We start from the raw sequence: 19,176 nt of genomic DNA on the forward strand, positions 1-19,176 counted from the left end.
GTTTTCAAGAGGAAGATAGAAGGTGTCCCTTTGAAGAGGCTAAGAGGCTGACCCAGAACCCTGTCTCAACTGGGCAAGGGGCACCTGTTGGAGCCCCACGTTTCTGCAGCCCCCGCAGATGGCTTAGAGCCTCAGCAACCTCTCCTCCTCAGGCCCCTGCCTCCCTCCACCACGGGCTGGAGCGGGGCCGGAGGTGGGCCTTACCGTGGGCCTTGGCCTTGTACAGTGCAGCCGTCAGCAGGAAGTCCACAGTGTCCCCCGGTGCCACGTCCTCTGCGCTCAATAGGACTACAGCACCGCCAGCCGCCTTCATGGCCACCAGGGCACCACCAGCCGCCAAGCTGGCCAGCTGGTAGGGGCCCTTACCTAGCACTGGAGAGAAAGGGCTCAGTAGTCAGCCCTGCCTCCCTGGGCCTTTGCCCACCTCCCACCCCTACCTGCCCATCCTTACCAGAGGTGGGGAAGAGATAGGGTACCAAGGAGGTGCTCTCGGTCACTTGCCTCACCCCAAGCCCCAGGGACCTTGATTTCCATGAGAAGGAAGAGACAGCGACCCAAGGCTGTCAGCCCCTGATGGGAACTACCTCTGCATAGCACCTGAATCATTTCACAGGGAGCCTGGGAAGAGGCCACCCACAGGGGGCATCTGGGCTCCCCAAGTGTCTCTCTGTGGGCCTGTCCCACTCTCTGAGACTCTACCTTTCCAGGCACTGCTCTATCAGGGTGGCCTCTGGGAGAAGACGTCAGACCTAGTCTCTGCCCCCCTGAGGCCTGAGGGGTGAAGGCTGGGAAGGCTTGGACTCCACATTAGCATTTCCTTATTTCAAACATGCGTCACTTTGTGGCCTTTGGATTCCTGCAGTTGTTGGTATGACTGCAGCGGGGCATGGGTTTCCTAGACGATTGCAACAGCCTTGTAACTGATGTCCCTGCCCCTGGTGTGCCCTGCCCTCCAGTGCCTCCTCCTCCCGGGGCCCTGAGTCACCTTTCCAGCCACACTCCTGGCTGGGACAGGGCTCCTGTCCTGTCAATGGCTCCCCATTGCCCTCAGGATAGACTCCAAGAGCCCAGCTTGAATTCACAGGCCCTTCACGCCCCAACCCCTGCCTAACTCCCACCTCCCCACACCTCGCCCCTGGTGCACTGAACTTCTCTAGTTCTTCCTTGAAAGAGCCGCGCTGCGTCCTACCTCATGTCCCCACTCGTGTTGTCCCACCCACTCAGAGCAGTCCTCCCCGTTGTGTGCCTGGCAAATGCCTACTCAGTCTCTGGGGCCCCACTCAAATGTCACCTCCTTGGTGAAGCTCTGCCTGCACCCTCTCCCGCCACACACAAATGTCATCCCTCCTCCTCTGCACTCCACCAGCCCTTGGAGCACAACACACACTGATCCCAGCTGTCATGATGAGGATCTCGATCAGGGGTCCACATGCATCTCCCCTACTAGATGGCAGACAGGCAGTGCTGTGCCGGTAAATGGTTAACCACCAACTCTCAAAAAACAAACAAAATCCCAATTTGTAGTGTTCGCTGATTTTCATGGTGTAAATACTCCCACCAGTGGCCAATTTCAAACCACCAACCGAATGTGGAGTTGGGACCACACAATTGGTTCTAGAGTGCTGGCGCGGCCGGCTCCAGTGCACCACTGTGACATCTCACTGACCACTGATTTCCTGCCCCCAGCAGGGGCCTGGACCAGAGAAAATGTTGGTAGAAGAACAGAGCAAGGAACGGATGGGTGGGTGGGTGGGTGGGCGGAGGATGCTAGAAACAGCTTGTCCTTTGCCAGTTACTGCCACCTAAAATGCCACAGAAGGGAGAAAACTGCTCTGAGCTGTTTTGCTGAAATGTCTTGCCTGATGTCAGACAGACCTCGCCCGTCCCAGGGATGCAGTTCTCCCAACACAGATTCAGTCCTTTAGGGCTCAAAGGTTTGGGCCATCAGGGGCTCCTAGGGACTGCAGTCACTGTGAACCAGCATGCTATACTCTGGTTCAGCCCTCATCTCGCAGACCCCCTAACTGGTGTCCTTGTCTCTAGTCTGTCCCCCTCCATTTCACCTGCCATAGTCTGCCAGGGGAATGTTCCTCAAACTGTAATCTGATAATGCAGGTAACTGAGGACAAGGCCTTGGGCCTCTACTCTCACAGGCCTGCTCCTGGCAGGACGGTGCCTGAACGGGGGACTTGAAGTCCAATGTGACTGGCACCAGGGACCTGATGGCTGTCTAACTCTGCTAAGGTCTGACCTTGGCCCATGTGGACAAAGATCAGTGCTGAAAACTACTCCTGGGCAGCCCTCCCCCACTGCCTAAGACCCCAGTGATTAAACTGACTAATTGGCTCTAACATTGGACATTAACCTCCCTGGGGTCCTTAGTCATGACCTGTGTTTTCACTCTAGTTAATGCAAGAGTGGGAGCACATCTTGGTGTCCCGCGACCTTGGCTACCTTTGAAGATGACCTGACAGGCTGAGCCAGGCCATAGGCTTTGCCCAGCCATCCTCAGGGAGAGCAGTTTGCATTTGCCTCTGCCAACTCAGAACTTCGGTAACCCCAAGACAACATTCTGTGGGCCTGATGAGCTAAACTGTGAAGGCCGGAGGGTGGTGCATTGCAGCAAACAGGGTTTTTACATCCTGGTGAAGCTGCGCTGGCTGAGCACAACGTCCGGGAAGCTGGCCTGGCCTGCAGTCCCGACAGAGGCTGCAGGAGCTGCTGGGTACAGAGTTCCGGGGCATCCCTGGCCCCTGCACTGTCAGGGCTCTCTCTGCATGATGGAGTCCCTCCCTGCCCCATGTCACAGCTCTTCCAGGGCCAACAGGGCCTCAGGACGGCTGACGCTGCTGTGGCACCAGGTCAGGGCTGGCAATGCCCTGGCCCCTGTGGCTCCACTTGGGGAGGACGGGCTTACCTTTGTTAAAGAAGTCACAATCATATGCTGAAAGAGAGAGAACAGAGACTTCTTGAGAATCCTGAGACAGCTGGACAGAACCAAGGCCCCTAGCATCCCAGCTCTCCCTCCTTCCCCAAGGGCCAGACCTGGCCTGCCTCCCAAACTCCAAGATTCAGGCATGGTCATTGGATTCAGATGTCTTAAGGTGTAGGAAATACAAGGGTTCCTCTCTGTGCCCCCAGCACAAAGTTCAAAGCCTGGCCCAGAATAGGTGCTTAGCATGTATCAAATGAATAAACGAATGAATAAATGAATGAATGAATGTTGGACAGAAGGGTGCGTTGTGTGTGGCCCCAAAGGGCAAGACTAGAATCAAGGACCGGAAGCTCCAACCAGAAATGTTGCGGAGGGTCCTGGAGGAATGCAAGCACGAGATACAAGTCAGTCTTTCGGGAGCCTTGGGTGGGAAGGGACCAGGGGCCTCCAGGATCCAAGGCTTTTTCAGGCCCCCAGCGCAATCTCCATCAGGCTTGGACAAACTCCCCCAAGCGTGTGCTCAGCTCGCCCTCTAGTGGCCCAGCCCAGCACCACAGCCTCTTCCTCTGGTGCGTCAGCCACGGATTCCTCAGTCCGTCAGCGTAAACTGGGGACCTGGCAGGGGCCACCTAAAGCCAGGAGCAAGGCCATGAGGAGCCAGTTGGGTACACTTGGGATAAAGGCTGAGGAGGGGCCTCCCTCACTGGTAGGCATGGTCTTAAGAGAACCACCAACTCTACCCCATACCCCAAACCCCATGATCAACACCATTCCTTTGCATCTGGCATTGCCCTCTGGAAAGAGCTCTAGGAGTCAGAGATTGACCCACCATGTGGCTATGGCCAAGGACCTGCTTCTCCTCACTGTGAACTAGAAAAGTAGAAGATCTCTGAGTCTCTAGTTTCAAGGGTGCACTAGGTCAACAGGAGGCGGCCCCGAAGAGTTGCCAAGAGCCAGCTCTCTAAGTCAGACCTGGGTCTAAATCCCATCTCTCTCACTCATCAGCTGTGCTTACCGGGACGAGTTACTCAACCTCCCTGAAATTGAGTGCCCTCCTCTATAAGATGGGACCACCACGCATATCTGCCCCACAGACCTGCGAGGTCTGGACAAGGGTAAGGCAAGTGCTCACCTAGGGTGCAAAATTCAAGGGGGCATCAAAAATCTCAGTAATCAAGATATATAATATTTTAATGCAATGTTTTTAAAATTTCAAAATTAGTTCAAAATATCCATGATGAACAAAATATCAAAGTTTAAAAATAAAGACAGGATCAGTGACAGTGCCTTGCCGAGCCACACTGGAGCCTGAGGCAAAAGCAAAAATCAATGATATTGATCCTGCCATCACTTAAAACTTTGATATTTTATTCATCAAAGATATTTCTGCATTAGTTTTGATTTTTTAAAAAAATATTGCCTTAAGTGTGATTTCTCTTGATTACTGAGTTTTTTGGCGCCCCCTTAAATCTTGAGCCCCAGTGAGCACCACCCTTGCCTGACCCTAGTCCCTGAATATTAAATGAGTTAACACACAGAAGGCACGGAGCTGGTCGCACAGCGGATCCTCAGTGAGCGTGTGCTTCCTTCTTCCTGGGGGATTTTTATCAGAGAAGCAGAGGGAGAAGCAGACTGCTTGAGGACCCAGGGCAACTGTGGGGGAAGGGTCTCAGGGAAAAACAGGCAGAGAAAAGGAGCCCGAAGGCAGATTCTGCTCCATCTTCTTCCTGAGGTAGTCCTGGCTGAAGCCCCCAGAGCTGAGGACACGCCAGCGCCCACGTCCCCAAGAAAAACGACAGCATCCTCAGCAGTAGTGAGAGCAGTGGGCTAACAGCTTTACCTGCACGGTCTCACTTAAACCCCACAGCACCTGCCAGGTCGCTACAGTCCTCCTAACCCTCCATTACGACTCAGAGTGTAAGGGACGTGCCCCAGGTCACCCAGCCTGGTCACCCAGACAGTCTGGCCCCAGAGCCTCAGTAACAACCGCGGCACCCCAAAGTGAGGTGTGCTTGCACCAGGAAGATCCATTGGTGTGCAGGGACAAATAATAATCAATTAATTAATAATTTTCTATATATTTTATTCCATCTTTAAATATTTACTTTTGTATCTGTTTTGTGATATACATTTACACTACCAATAGTACATATAGGTACATGTATTTATGTATGCATATATATGTGTGCTCAAAATATTTTTAATTCGTAGGAGTGTGCAAACAAAAGCATTTGCAGACCACCATTGCTCTAAATAAACTGATATCTTGTGCTGCCTCTGATGGGGCCTGCGTGTCTCAGCCGACAGAGGGCTTTCACATTCACTGCTCCATTTGATCCTCACAATAAACCTGGTTGGGCAGGTCTATTCCTATTTTTCAGATGAGAAAATTGAGCCCAGAGAGGCTGGGTGACCTGTTTGAGGTCACCCAGCTTACAAATGGCAGCCCTAGGTCTGGAACCCAGGGCTCCCAACTCCTCCAGCAAAGTGGTTAAGAGCACAGGTTTGCAGCCAGGTATCTGGAGAGGAACTCTGACTCCATCACTGATCTGTGTGACCGTGAGTATGTTACTTAGTCTCTCTCTCTCTCACCTGTTTCTCCAACTGTACAACAGGAATGAGTAGTTGTAAGAATTCAATGAATGATACACACAAAGCAGTTGGCGCCTGGTACACAGCAAGGACTCAGTAAGTGCTAGCCAGAGTGATGGCACCCACAGGCCTGCCCACAGAGGGGGCTCCGCTACCCCCTTGGGTGACTGGTCTGGACACTCACGGCAGAGGCGCGGGGTCCGCCAGTCGATGGCCACCCCGTGCTGGCAGCACTGGTGGGCATAGGCGGACACGCTGGCACAGAAGCACTCACAGTCGCCACCCCGGCTGCACCCACATGTGTCCGTCAGGCAGTTCGAGTAAAACCAAGTGACATCAACCTGGAGGAGGTCAGAAGTTGGAGGTCAGAGGACAGATCCTGGATGTCAGCCCGGTAGCTTCTTGGCTGATGCCACTCAGCCTCAGGGAGCGACATAAACACGAAGGGACCACAGGACGGGGCGAGCTACCATGTGGGGTGAGGACAGAAGGGCGGCCAGCTCAGAGGAAAGCAATGACTCCATGGCCCAGGCAGACCCCACCTGGAGACCTAAGCTCTCTCCTTCCTTGGGCCTGGGCTATTGGATCCAGTGGCTGAGGGTGGGGCTGAGAAACAGACACGGCGTATGAACTGCCAGCCAGGGCCAGCGACAGCCAAGTCTGACAGCAGGCCCTGAATGCCCACCCTCCCCTGTCTCCACTGAGGGCAGAACAGGCAGTGGGCCGATGCCGCAGCATGAGGGGTTTGGGCTCACTATTCAGAAGAACTTCCTGATTGAGAGGAAGAGCCAGAGTGAGACAGGCTTGCAAAGGGCACAGAAGCTCTGCTTGTCTGGCTGTCTGTCCCTGGTCATCTGGGACAGGGCAGACTCAACTGAGTAGGCGGGAGGCAGGGCAATAGCAGAGGTGGGTCTCCCCTCTAGACCTCAGATATCTCTCCAAAGGCGTGGGGGGTCTGAGGGCAGAAGGGGTCCAGGGAGTGGGAAGGAGGCACAGGAGCACCAGGGCGGGGTCCACTCACCACAGGGTGGCAGGTCTCGAACACCTCGCTGAGCAGGACACTGCACTCCTTTTTGGCAAACGGTTCTCGGAGAGGATTCAGGACACACGTGTCCCGGGGGTCGAGGGTGTCTGGGCACTGAGGGGCAGAGTCAGGGCTGTGACCTCCCTACCCCCCAGATGCCTGTTCCCTGATGTGGCGAACAGACTCTTAGAGTGGCCCCCTTGATCTCCACCTCCTGCTGTTCAGGCCCTTGTAGAATCCCCTCCCCTGAGTGTGGGAGGGACCTAGGACTTGTTTCAAACCAACAGAAGATGGCAAAGGTGATGAGACAGACATGGTTATGTGTATGTTACTACATGACTGTGTTACATAACACTGTTGAGCCCATCCCGCTGGAGTCTCTCCCTTGCTGGCTGTGAGGAGGCAAGCAGCCATGTTGGGGAACCTCACATGGCAGGAATGGTGGGTGGTCTCTAGGAGCTGAGGGTGGTCTCTGGCCAACAACTAGAAAACAAAATTGAGGCTCTCAGCTCTACAGTTGCAAAGAACTGAATGCTGCCAACAACCATGCGAGCGGGTGGGGTGGCAGATCCTTTCCCAGTCGAACCTCCAGATGAGAGCCCAGCCCTGGCTGACAGCTTGACTGCAGCCTGTGATACCCTAAGAGAGAACCAAGCCAAGCCGTGCCCTGACTCCTGACACACAGAAACTGTGAGATAATACATGCATGTAGTTGAATGCTGCTAAGTCTGTAGTAATATTGTTACACAGCCATAGATAACTAGCACAGATTTCCCCGAGGTCCACCAACCTCCTCCTATAGGCCTGCATTTTCACTGGAGCCCCCAGGGTATGCCCATGGGGATTACTGAGAGAGAAATAGCAGTGAGGAGTGAGAGGAGGCGAGCAATAGATGTCAGCCACCCACTCAGCTTCTCTAAAATGGGGATGGCTTAGAGCACACCTTTCTGAGGCTGCAAGAACAGCCTTGTCCCACTCACCTCAGGATTACACTGAGCTCCAGGCCATGACTAACTGCGCCCCCAACCCAAGTCTACATAGGTCCACCTCCGTCTGCTCCCCAACAGAGAATCAGGGATCTAAGATCACTCAGTCCAGGAAAGGGAAATATGTAACACTCGTATCACCACTCTCCACTGCTGCACTCATGGCAGACAGAAATAATCAATCACAGTTCTCCTTCCAGCTAAGCGTGACACAAGTCTTAGATATTTCTCAACACGGCTTCCCAGGCAGCCTCTTCTGACCAATCAGAGTTGTCACATGAGGTGAAATCTAATAGCCATCCTTCTCCTGACACAGCCCCTTCACTTCACAGAGGACCACAGAGAAGATGGGACTTACTCAAGGTCACCCAGCAAGTCACTGGATGATCCAAGACAAGAACCCAAGCCTCCTGCTCTCAGTTCAGTGCTGTTTCCCCCCCATTGCTCACAGCTTGGCAGCCTCAGTCAGACATCTCCCAAACCTCAAGGACATCCCCCTCTCATTTCTGCCTCTGCTAACGCTGTCCTCCCTCTCAGAGGCCTTCCCTCTGATACAGTCATCCTTCCAAATGTGGCCTATCCTTTAAGTACCACACTAGTCCCTCCTCCTTCAGGAAGCCTTCTCTGACTGCCTCAACCCACATCAGTCTCTCTTGGTTTTTCCTCTGCACTAGACTTAGTGCCGGGCACCGAGGGCACAGAGATGGGTAAGATGGTCATGCTCACAAGCCTGACCTTCCCTACTGGGTGCTCATCTCTCCTAGGACAGAGACTTTGTCTCCTTCCCAACCCTCATCCTTCCACCAGGGCTTGGTCCAGGGCAGGTGTGCAGCCTGATTTGTGAGACCGGACCACGCGTGTCCTCAGGCCACAGGACAGAGTCTAGGGCTGGGGTGTGCCGGGTCAGAGGCGAGAGAGTAGCTGCAGGGGCAGCTTCCCACCAATGTCCCTCTTCCCTGACCCGGCGCCAGGTTCTCCCAGTGCTGGCCAGGGCCCAGCTGGGTGAGGGACATGAGCCGGCTTGGGGAGGCTTTACCTCGACTGCAGCCCAACTGCTGCCAAACTCCTGCGGGTTAGTTAACTCGAGGTTCTCTGGGGTCCTCATCTCATTGACGGTTTTTAAGTCAAAGTTCCCACAGAGTCCCGCCAGCTGGCCCTGAAAGAAGAGAGGACACCACGGTCAGTTACAGGCACACCAGGGGTGACCCACGGGCAGAGGGGTCACCACGAGCCCGGGAGTCTGTCATGGACCCAGAAGTGACTACCAGAGCCACAGTGTGACGAGAGATAGGAGAAGGGTCAGAGGAGAAGGGGCACAGGGCATTTGGGGGAGGATGGGACAGCAGGCATGATGCTCCTGGCTCCCTGGTGAGGGTACAGCTCGCCCAAGGACACCCAGTGCCTTGGCTCAGCCCCAGGCAGGAGCAGAGGGCCCTGAAAAGTCACTCGTCACGTGACTACCTGCCACTGTGGCCCAGCCTGGATGTGCACCGTGGTCCTCTGGTCCCATAAGAGGGTGACGTGCTCCCGGGGGAAATGCACCAGTGTGAAAAGCCCTGCTCGCCACGTGTGGACCTCCTGCTTCTCGTCCAGAAAGCTCTCGGGACTCTAGGGGAACAGAGATGCTCATTCCTGAGACCCGAGTGCCCCCCAACACCCGGGTCAGCTGGGTCTGGCTACTAGTCACTGCCCTCCCTGGGACCTCGCCAGCTCCTCTGTCTCCCTCACGCCCTGACATTGGCCTCTGTGTTCCTGACCCTGGCCAAGCCATTCAATCTGGGCTGCTCAAGCAATGGCACTTCAAGAGAAAGTGCTGTGGCAAGGAAACCAGTCCATAGCCCTCTTCTGCCCCAGACCCTGTGAACCTGCAAACTGTCTACACAACCTCCCCCGGCACCAGGCCTTACGGGATTTCCTGAGTCGTCATCAAAGATAATGAGTGAATTCCCAACAGTGATGGAAATAAGCTTCCTGCAGATGATGCCCGAGCTGTAGCAGTTCACATTTTCTACAATCACAGAGAAGCTGAAGGCTGATGTGCTCTGAGGAGAAAATAAGCTAGTTCAAGAAACCAGGGAGAGAAGAGATTCTGCTGAGAGACACAGAGGTAGAGGGACATGGACTCTGAAGTGGTTTTCAATCCACTTCTGCTTCTTATTAGCTGTGTGACTTTGGGCAACTTAGTTTAGTTCTCCGAAGTTCAGTTTCATTTTGGGGTGCCTGGTGCAGTGTTTAGCATGCAGTGACATTCCAAAAAGATCCTATGAATGATTGAATGAATATATAATAGGGATGACTGGTGTTGGCGGGGGTGTGGGGCAGGGGGTACTGCCTTACACACACCGATGATGGTAGTATAAGCCTTTCTGGAGGGTAATCCGTAGTCATTGAACACATTCTAAATGTATGTAACTTTCTCAGCAATTCCACTTCTAGAGTCTAGAGACACATCCACACAAGAATTCATTGAGCATTTAAATATAGGCAGCAACCTAAATGTCCATCCATGGCAGACAATAAAACAAACTAGAGCACATACTTTCTACAGAATTCTACAAAAAGAAGAAAGAAAAAGTGTGGACGGACTATATGAGATAATGTCCAAAGTATACTACTAAGTAAAATGCAAACTATTAAGTAAAAAAGCAAACTGCAGAATCCTATTCATATAAATTAAATAAGGTATATATGTGTATGTGTCTGTCTGTCTGTCTGTCTCATGGAAAATGATCTTGCGGAATTCACACCTGACTGTTATGAGTAGTGGCTATTCAGCAGGGACTGGGAACAGAAGAGATGTGAAGAGGAAAGTTTGTTTTTAATATAGGCTTCTATATTGTTTTAAATGTTAGAGAAGAGCATGCATTACCTTTGAAATTCAAAAGATAAAATAAAATGGGGTCAATAATCTTTGTCTTGTGGAGTTACTGACATTATGTGAAAGACCCAGTACAGTGACTGTCCCATAGATAGGACCCACGCCATAAAAGGTTTTTCATTATTATTATTATTATTATTACTGTTACTCTTAGTATTATATAATGAGATGGACAGGCCCTTAGCAAAACCAAGGTCCCCTGGGTGTGTCTCTGGCACTCTCCCACCTGACCTGTTGGTACCCTTTGCTCCTTCTGGAAGGGATCCTGCCTCTACTGTGCCACCCCAACATCACCATTCCTTCTCCTCTGGGTGAGCTGACAGCTTCAACACGTAACTCCTTAAGCACATCAACTTTCCAGTCAGATTTCTTGGTTCAAACCTGACCCCAGTTCTGCCACTGACTGGCTTCCCTAAACCTGAGTTGTCACATGTATAACATGTGGTCAGTAAACTCTACCTTTCAGGTTGTTGTGAGAACTCAGTGAAGTAATGCACAAAAATGGCTCAGTAGACCACCAGGCATATAATGAAGGCTGCAAAAGCATTTGCTCTTACTGTTACAGACAGAAAACCACTGGACCAGATGGGGCAGGGTTATAATGGTGAGTGGACAGGCAGTAGGGTATTTAATGACTGGTGGGCTCTGTCCAGCCCTGATCTTGCTCCTCAGCACTTCTTTCCATCTCCAGAGAGCCACACCCAGGGTTTAGATCTCTCCACCCACCCAATTAGGCATCAGACTGGAGTCCAGAGCATCAACACGCCTGCCAGGTCCTCAGCCTCAGCTGCTCTGGGTCCCCACGGTGCCCACCGGGCAGACACCTCCAGGAGCTCACCTTGACCAGGTGTACTTTGCATGCCCCCACAAAGTCAAACGGGAGCCCGTCAAAGGTGCGGTAATGCCGGTCGCCGTAGGCAGTGCAGGTGGCTGCGCAGGGGTGGAGAGCGCACTGGAAGGAGCCGCGCTGGCACACGCTGAAACACACGCGCCCAGACCAGCTCGCAAGGCACACCCTCCACCCCACCTTGACTGTCCACCACAGAGCCATTGCCTATCGGGCGCCCACTGTGTGCCCCTGAGCCAGAGATCAGCAAACATTATCAACCTCCAACAGAAGCTGGAGAGCAGGATTGTGGGTCCCCATTCTGTGTGGGAGATACGGGCTCGGAGAGGTTAAGGATCACACGGCCGATAAATAATAGAGCTGAGACTGAACGCAGATCTATGTGACTCCAAAGTCCACATGCTCTTTACCACTCCAACCATTTATTCAGTCATTCATTCATTCAACAAATATTAAGCACCTACCATATCCCAGGCATTATTCCAGGAGTTTGAGACACATCAGTGAACAAAACAGCAAAAACCCACGCCTTTGTGAAACTTATATTCTAGAGGGAGAAGATGCATGCTAAACAATAAAAAATAATAAGTAAGAATGAATAAGTAACATAGTGTGTTAGAAGGTGATGAGTGCTATGGGGGGAAAGGAGGAGGATAAAGAGGATTGGGAATGTGTGTGGGGTGGGTTGCAATTTTAAATAGGGTGGTCAGAGAGATGTGAGCAGAGACTTAACAGAGGTGAAAAAATTAACATCATTAAAATATGGACATCTAGAAGAAGAGCATTCCGGGCAGAGGGTACAGCCTTTGCAAAGGCCCTGGGGAACACTCAGGAAGACAACATGGCTAGAATGGAGAGTGTAGGAGGAGCGGAGGAGGAATTCACAGACGTAACAGCGGGGCAGATCCCACAGGTCCAAGAAGGCCATTACAAGGACAGTAGCTTTGCTGAGAGAAGGAGTGTTTGGAGGACTTGATGATGGGGATGACATGATCTGATTTATGTTCCACTCTGGCTGCCATGCTGAGTCTAAGCTGATGGAGGCCGAGGATGGAAGCAGGAAGACCAGTCGGAAGACTATTCCACAAATCAGGGGAGAGATGATGGTGGCTCAGAACAGGCTAACAGCAGTGGAAGGAATGAGAAGTATCAGGTTCTGGATCTACTTTGGAGGCAGAACCAAAAGGATTTGCAGACAGCATGGATGTAGGTAGTAAGAGAGAGGACTCAAGGATGACTCCAGCTTTTTGGCCTGAACAACTGGAAGAATCAACCCAGATGGGCAAGGCTGAGTGAGAAGCAGGTATGAGGAGAAAGATCAGGTGTTCAGCCTTGGACATGTTGAACTTGAGATATCCATTAGACATACATGTGGTGACATCAAGTGGGCAGTTGGATGTGTGGGTCTGGAGTTCAGGAGTGAGACGTGGACCACAGGTAGAAGTTTGGGATTCATCTTCATATGGATGGGCCTTATCAGACACTGGGTGAGTTCACCAAGGGACTGGGTATAAATACAGAAGAGCAGAGGTCCCTTGGGGCACTCCAACATTAAGAATTTGGAGGAGAAGAAGAACCAGCAAAGGAAGTTGAGATGGAGCAGCAAGAGAGGAAGGAGGAAGACCAAGAGAGTGAGGAGTCCCAGAGCTACGTGAAGAAATGTATGAAGGGAGAGGGGATGATAACAAGGGATCAGCAGGGCCAAATGCTGTCAACAGGTGTAGGAAGATGGGGACCAAGAAATGGACGTTGGATACAGCAACATGGACATCATAGGCGATCTTGATAGGAACAGTTTTGGAAGAATGGTTGGAAAAGAGCCTGACTAGAGTGGGCTTAGGGAGAATGGGAGAAGAAGAATTAGAAACAGCAGGTATAGACGACTTTTTTGAGAAGTTCTACAATAAAAGGGGAGCACAGAAATGGAGCCATTGCTGGGAGTTGGAAATTTTTCAAATTACTTTTTATGCTGATGGGGATGATCTAGTGAAGAATGAAAAACTGATGACATGGGAGAGAAAGAGGAGGACTGCTTAGTGGTGCCCCTGAATGGGTGAGAGGGGTGGGATCTAGAGCACAGATGAAGGAACCAGCTTTAGATTGGAGCACAGACACTCAGTTCATCTCCGGTATAGGTGAAAGGCAGAACAAGGGGTACAGAGTCTGCAAAATTCTCTTCTGATGGCTTCAATTTTCTCAGTGCAACAGGAAGCAAGATCATCAGCTGAGAGTGAGGAGATGGGAGTTGGTATGGGGGCTTTGAAAAGGGAGGAGAAAGTGTGACCCAGTCACGTAGGGGGATGAAAGAGAGAACCAGACCAGGGAAATACAGCGTGAGGGCTGGTCAGCCTGAAGGCCCTTTGTGAGGTGCAGAGTCATGAATTTAAAGTGAGACCAGGCTGCCTGGTTATGTGCTCCTCCAGCCACACTCAGCTGCCTGGAGGCAGGTGCAAAAGGTGGATGTCATGAGGGGATGACTTTGCCAAACAAATAGGGCCAAGCAGGAGAGGGGCAAGAGAACTCAGGGTGTATTCAAGGAAGTGATCACAGTGCTGGACTGTGGGCCTAGCACAAAGGAAAGGGAAGATGTCAAGGGGGTGAGAGGCAGTGGAGAGTTGGTAGAGTCCATGGATTAGAAAGCTGGCTGGGGGTGAAGGATTGAGGGTGTCAGGGCACTAGAGGGAGTGGAGAAAGACAGAAGGTGAGGGGAGATGCATGAAATTGGGATATGGGCTGGTTGAGATACTGGGAATGAGACAATCTAGGGGACGACCACTCACACCACTAGCGTGGAGATAAGATCACTGGAAGAGAGAAGATGAAGAAATTACGATGTTGGAATAATGGAAGCATCTCTAAACGGATACTGAAGTCTCCAAGAATTCGGGCAGGAGCAGGGTTGGACAGAGTGGACAGTGAGTTCGAGCTGAAATCTTCAGGAGTAAAGGGAATGACCTGGGGCTCCACGTATGACAGCAACAACGAGGGGCAGGCTCTCTCCAATCACACACGATATACACACATTCACCGACTCCTCATCTCTCTAAGCCTGCGTACACATCCAGTCACACGCCCACCTACGTGGCTTATGACAACCCAGCTGTGTATGCAGTGCTGTAGATGCTCCTACCACAGCCAACTTCATGCTACCAACATGACAACACTGAACACAGAGCTGGGAAGAGATGGCAGCAAGGCCCCATCCTGGTAAACAGATCCCATCCAGCACTCAAGCCCCATCAGCCCAGACACCCCTCCAGCACCCACCTCCCCAGTGGAGAGCAGTCAGAATCTGAGACACAGTGACATGTCCTTCAAGAGGGAATGTTGAGAAGGCTTGTATTAGGAAGTTAAAAACTGAGTTAAAAAGTAAAACCTTGCCCACATATCTCTCAGTCCCTTAAGGGAGAAAAGACCCACTCTACGGCCAGTTGGCCTCTCCTATGAAGACAGAGCCTCTTTACGTCAAGGTTCTAAATCCCAAAATAACCCCAGCCTTTTGGTCCTGACTCCTGGTTCCCCCCCGCCACCCAACACCCCCCACCATTTCTGAGCATAGTGTGCTCACAGAAGAGGATTCAGCATAGCACAGCCGTCCTCCTGCCTGAGGCTAGGAGTGCTGGTGCAGCGGCTGGCAACCCCTGACATGACAAAGTGAGTCAATCCTCGAGCCTAAGCCCCCTGGGCGAATCCAGGCTGGCGGGTCCCAATCTCTCACCACGTGCACTTGAGACCCATGGTCAGCTCTGGCCCACTACACTCACAAAATCCCACAAACACTGGAGAACACAGCCTGCACAGAGCTCTGCGGCCTGGGACTTCTGGGGTCAGACAGGCAGAGCTCTGACCTTATAAATACACTCTGATGTATCTGGGGAAACCAGCCTTGGAGTGGATGGGCTTGACTGTGACTCTGCTGCTGACATGGAAAGAAGCGCCATGGCCAACCTCTCGGCCAGAGAAACAGGACAGTTCCAACCCCAGCATGGGACAGGGACTGGGGACCATCCTCTAGCTAATTGGATGGGTCTCCAAGATGGAACCTTCCCCAGCTTCTCTGCTGGGCCCCTGGGCCCCAGTGCCAGGGGCTTCCAGCCCACATCAGGCCACCCCTGACTGGTCTCGACGTTGGAACAGTGACCAAGTTTGCTCCCCAACATCAAGACACCGGTTTATCATTACTCACCCCTCCCCCAGAATTCTCTCCATCTCCCATTGCCCCTGACCCTGAGGCCAAATAAGGCTGCCTCCCACACTCCACACCACCATCTCCACAAAGAACCGAATGTCCCTGAGATGAGGAAATTTCACCCAGAGCTAAGGGGAAGGACCCAAGCATCTTCTCAGAGCGCAGTGTGGCTATGACAGTAGCGGGACAACGGAGGACCTGCTCATCCCCTCGCCACACCTGGGACTCCTCAATCCAGCCAGCTGGAGCACAGGTGCCTGTGCACACTCACAGGTGCACACACTCACTAAGGTGCGAGGAATCCCTAAGTTTAGGAGACCTTCCTCTGCCTATAACGATGTAAGAGTTCCGGAGAGATGAGCGCTGGGAAGGGCTCGTACAGAACACGCTCATCTCCAAAACACCAGACCAGGAGCCAGTATCCCAAGCTACTTTACACAGGATCTTGTGCTCAGCCTGACCCCTCTGGACAGCCACTGGAATATGATGTGGGCCCAAGATAGGAAGTGGGTTCCAGTGGGTGGGGGACTCCACTGGAATGAGCTGGGAAGACCTCTCTGAGGGGTCCTGTTCCTGTCTCCTTTTCCTCCTCATCTTAGCCCCACTATTCTAGCTGATGTGCTCTGGTCACTATTCAGAGAGTTGCCCTGAGATGTCCCCTGGGTCCTGCAGACATGTCCAGGGCTGCAGGGGCACTAGGACTCCCAGCGCCCTGGAAAGCCCAGGCTGGGCCCTCTGCAGGGGAGCAAGGGCCCAGGGGGAAGGTCAGGGAGGCTCATGTGCCCTTCACAGATGCTCCCTGTGCCAGGAACCTCTGAGGGAATCTGGCAAAGGAGGCGGCAGGGGAGCTGCCCAGCCTGGGACACACGGTTGAGATGCCTCATTGGTTGTTGGGGTAGTTGTAAGGCCTTTGGAGGGTCATCGGGGGAATCTCAAGATTTAGGTGATTTACTAGGTGGGGAAGACTCTCAGCTGTCCCAGAGGGCAGGTGGAGAGTGGGAAAATAAGTTGCTTAAAAAAGAATCACCACAGACACCTCTAGAAACCAAGCCTTTGGAAGGCGAGTTAATGTGAGTTGGGCCCAGCAGCAGTGGAAGCCTGTTTAGCAGGCTGAGTCTCGATCCACTTCTAGGCCCTACAGAACTGGCCCCAAGTCTGTTTCCATAGAATCCAATCCAGGTGCACACAGTCTCACATGTATATTTACATTAATATACATACAGTGTGCAAATATAGTCACATACACACTCACTTACTTTCATATATAGGCATGTCTATATTCATAGGAAAACACAAACGCACATTTATACATACTGTCATGCATAGCTTAGTGACTGGGATATGTTTTAAGAAATGCGTCATCGGGTGATTTCGTCATTGTGCGAACATCATAAAGTGTACTTTCACAAACCTAGATGGTATAGCCTACTGCAGACCTAGAATCTGTGGTACTAATCTTATGGGACCACCATTGTATATGCAGTCCGTTGTTGACCGAAACATCATTATGCAGCATATGATTGTACATGCTCACTCACATGTAAATACAAATATGGATACCCAATGCATGCACACATTCACACACTTTGCACATACATGTCCCCACATACTCAACGAATGCATATGCACACAAATATATATGAACACACCTGTGTACATACACAAATTCATAACTGTATGTACTCACTAAGATATTCAGGTTTGTAAATAGCCACCTATTCATCTACATGCATGTGCAGGTGCATTCACATATGCAGTCTACGCATTTTCAATTTGTGCCCACACTTACATGTTCATATAAATATGCAAATACATCGTCATGGTTACAAATGTGCATGTACACATATTCATATACATGTCTGAACAAATTCACATTCACGTAAATACTCACAAAAAATACGCCCCAAAATTCTTTCTATGCATACACTTGTATATGTAGACAAGCCCCTACATAACGCACAAACACAGAACATGAATATGAACATGGTGGAAGGCGGAATGCTAGACTGTGCTTATGATCCTGCCTCCCATATCCATCCTCACCCCCAGCAAACAGCAGAGCCTGGATGAGGCTCTCACTTACCAGGTATGGCAGGGAGACATGACCTGGTCCCCAGGGAAATACTCCTTCCCCTTCCAGGTGCATGGGCACTCCTCTGGCAGGAAACATGCATCCCCGTGTCTGAGTAGGCTGTAGGGACACAGCAAGGGGGTGGTCAGGACAGCACCCTTCCCATATTTGCCATCCGTGGAGGGGCCTGCATCCTCACAGATACCCTAGCCTTTACCCTAGAAGAGATTGACCATGTACCAACTACCATCCTGCTGCTGCCCAATGGAGTTCAGAGGTACCTTGGTAACTGTAAAGACCAGAGACAGACTTGGCCCAGCTCAGAAGTCTCTGCCACCCCTCAGGAAGCAAGGCTCAGCTCTACCAGACACATCCCCACTGACCAGTCTGGACGCCAGCTGCCCCTGAGGCACTAGCTGCATACTAACGAACAGATCATGGACATGGCATTGACCCTACTACCCAGGCTGCCCACAGAGAAATCAGCAGACTTGCACAGAAAGAAACATTAAAGGGAGATTTTCAGGAAGATGGACACTTGGATCCACATGAAGGAATGAAGAGCTCCCAAAATGGAAAATATGTTGGTAGATATAAAAAGTATATATTTCTTAACTTCTTTAAGAGATAACTGAGCATTTAGAGCAAGATTAATGTAAGTGAATTGTGGGGTTTATAAAATATGTAGAAGTAAAATGTATGACAATAATGGTACAGAGGACAAGAAGGGGGTAAATGAAATAAAGTGGTAAAATATTATTTAATGGTAGACTGTGGTAAATGAAAGATACATGCCATAATCTCTAGAAAAACCACAAAAGATAAAAATACCAAGATATATAGTTAAAATGAAATAAAAGAAACAAAATAGAATACTAAAAAATAACCCAAAAGAAGGCAGAAAAGAAGAAAAAACAAATAGGATAACAGATAACAAATAACGAGATAGTAATATTAAATCCAACCCAATTACACTAAATGCAAATGTGTAAACCCTGCAGTTTTCAAAGGGGGAAGCCGTAACATCAGCTAAAAAAGCAAGACCCAACTATATTCTTTTTACAAAAGACACAAGTGAAATATAAAGGCACAGATAAGTTAAAAGTAAAAGGATGGGAAAAGATACCAGGCAAACACCAGTCATAAGAAAAATGGAGCGGCTATGTTAACACCAGGCAGAGCAGACTTCAAGGCAAGTAGCAGTAACAGCAATAGAGAGGGAGATTTCATACTAAGAGTCAATTTATCAAGAGAGCATAACAATCCTAAATGGGTATGCACCAAACAACAAAACTTCAAAAAACACAAGCAAAAGCTCACAGAGCTAAAAGGAAAAAGAGACAAACCCACAATTATAGTTGGAGATTTCAACATGCTTCTCCATTAATGATAGAACAAATAGGCAAAAAAGTCATCAAAGATGTAAAAGATATGAATGACTCTACCACTGCTCTCAACCTAATTGACAATTAAATAACTGTCTACCTAATAACAGCAGAATGCACATTATTTTCAAGCATACATAGGAAGTTCACCAAGACAACTACATTCTGGACCATACACTCAATAAATTTCAAAGGCTTTAAATCATACAAAGTATATTCTCTGATCGCAATGAAATTAAATTAGAAATCAGGAACAAACAGATATAAGG

The 19,176-nt window shown here is 50.6% G+C and overlaps 1 protein-coding gene across 1 annotated transcript in view; it reads right to left on the bottom strand.

Moving 5' to 3' along the window:
* The window catches only part of OTOG (otogelin), a 94,083-nt gene that overhangs the window by 40,236 nt on the left and 34,671 nt on the right, over window positions 1–19,176 (bottom strand). Inside the window, exons 24-32 of the mRNA XM_014786825.2 lie at window positions 17,535–17,642; window positions 11,254–11,392; window positions 9,445–9,579; window positions 8,999–9,145; window positions 8,574–8,693; window positions 6,549–6,665; window positions 5,712–5,868; window positions 2,918–2,944; window positions 205–372 (exon numbers count right to left, since the gene is read on the bottom strand). Coding sequence (XP_014642311.2) covers window positions 205–372; window positions 2,918–2,944; window positions 5,712–5,868; window positions 6,549–6,665; window positions 8,574–8,693; window positions 8,999–9,145; window positions 9,445–9,579; window positions 11,254–11,392; window positions 17,535–17,642 — 1,118 coding nt within the window. The remainder of the gene's footprint in view (window positions 1–204; window positions 373–2,917; window positions 2,945–5,711; window positions 5,869–6,548; window positions 6,666–8,573; window positions 8,694–8,998; window positions 9,146–9,444; window positions 9,580–11,253; window positions 11,393–17,534; window positions 17,643–19,176) is intronic.

Source organism: Ceratotherium simum, chromosome 7 (genome assembly GCF_057802395.1).
Source record: "Ceratotherium simum simum isolate JZ-2026a chromosome 7, ASM5780239v1, whole genome shotgun sequence".
Lineage (NCBI taxonomy): Eukaryota > Metazoa > Chordata > Mammalia > Perissodactyla > Rhinocerotidae > Ceratotherium > Ceratotherium simum.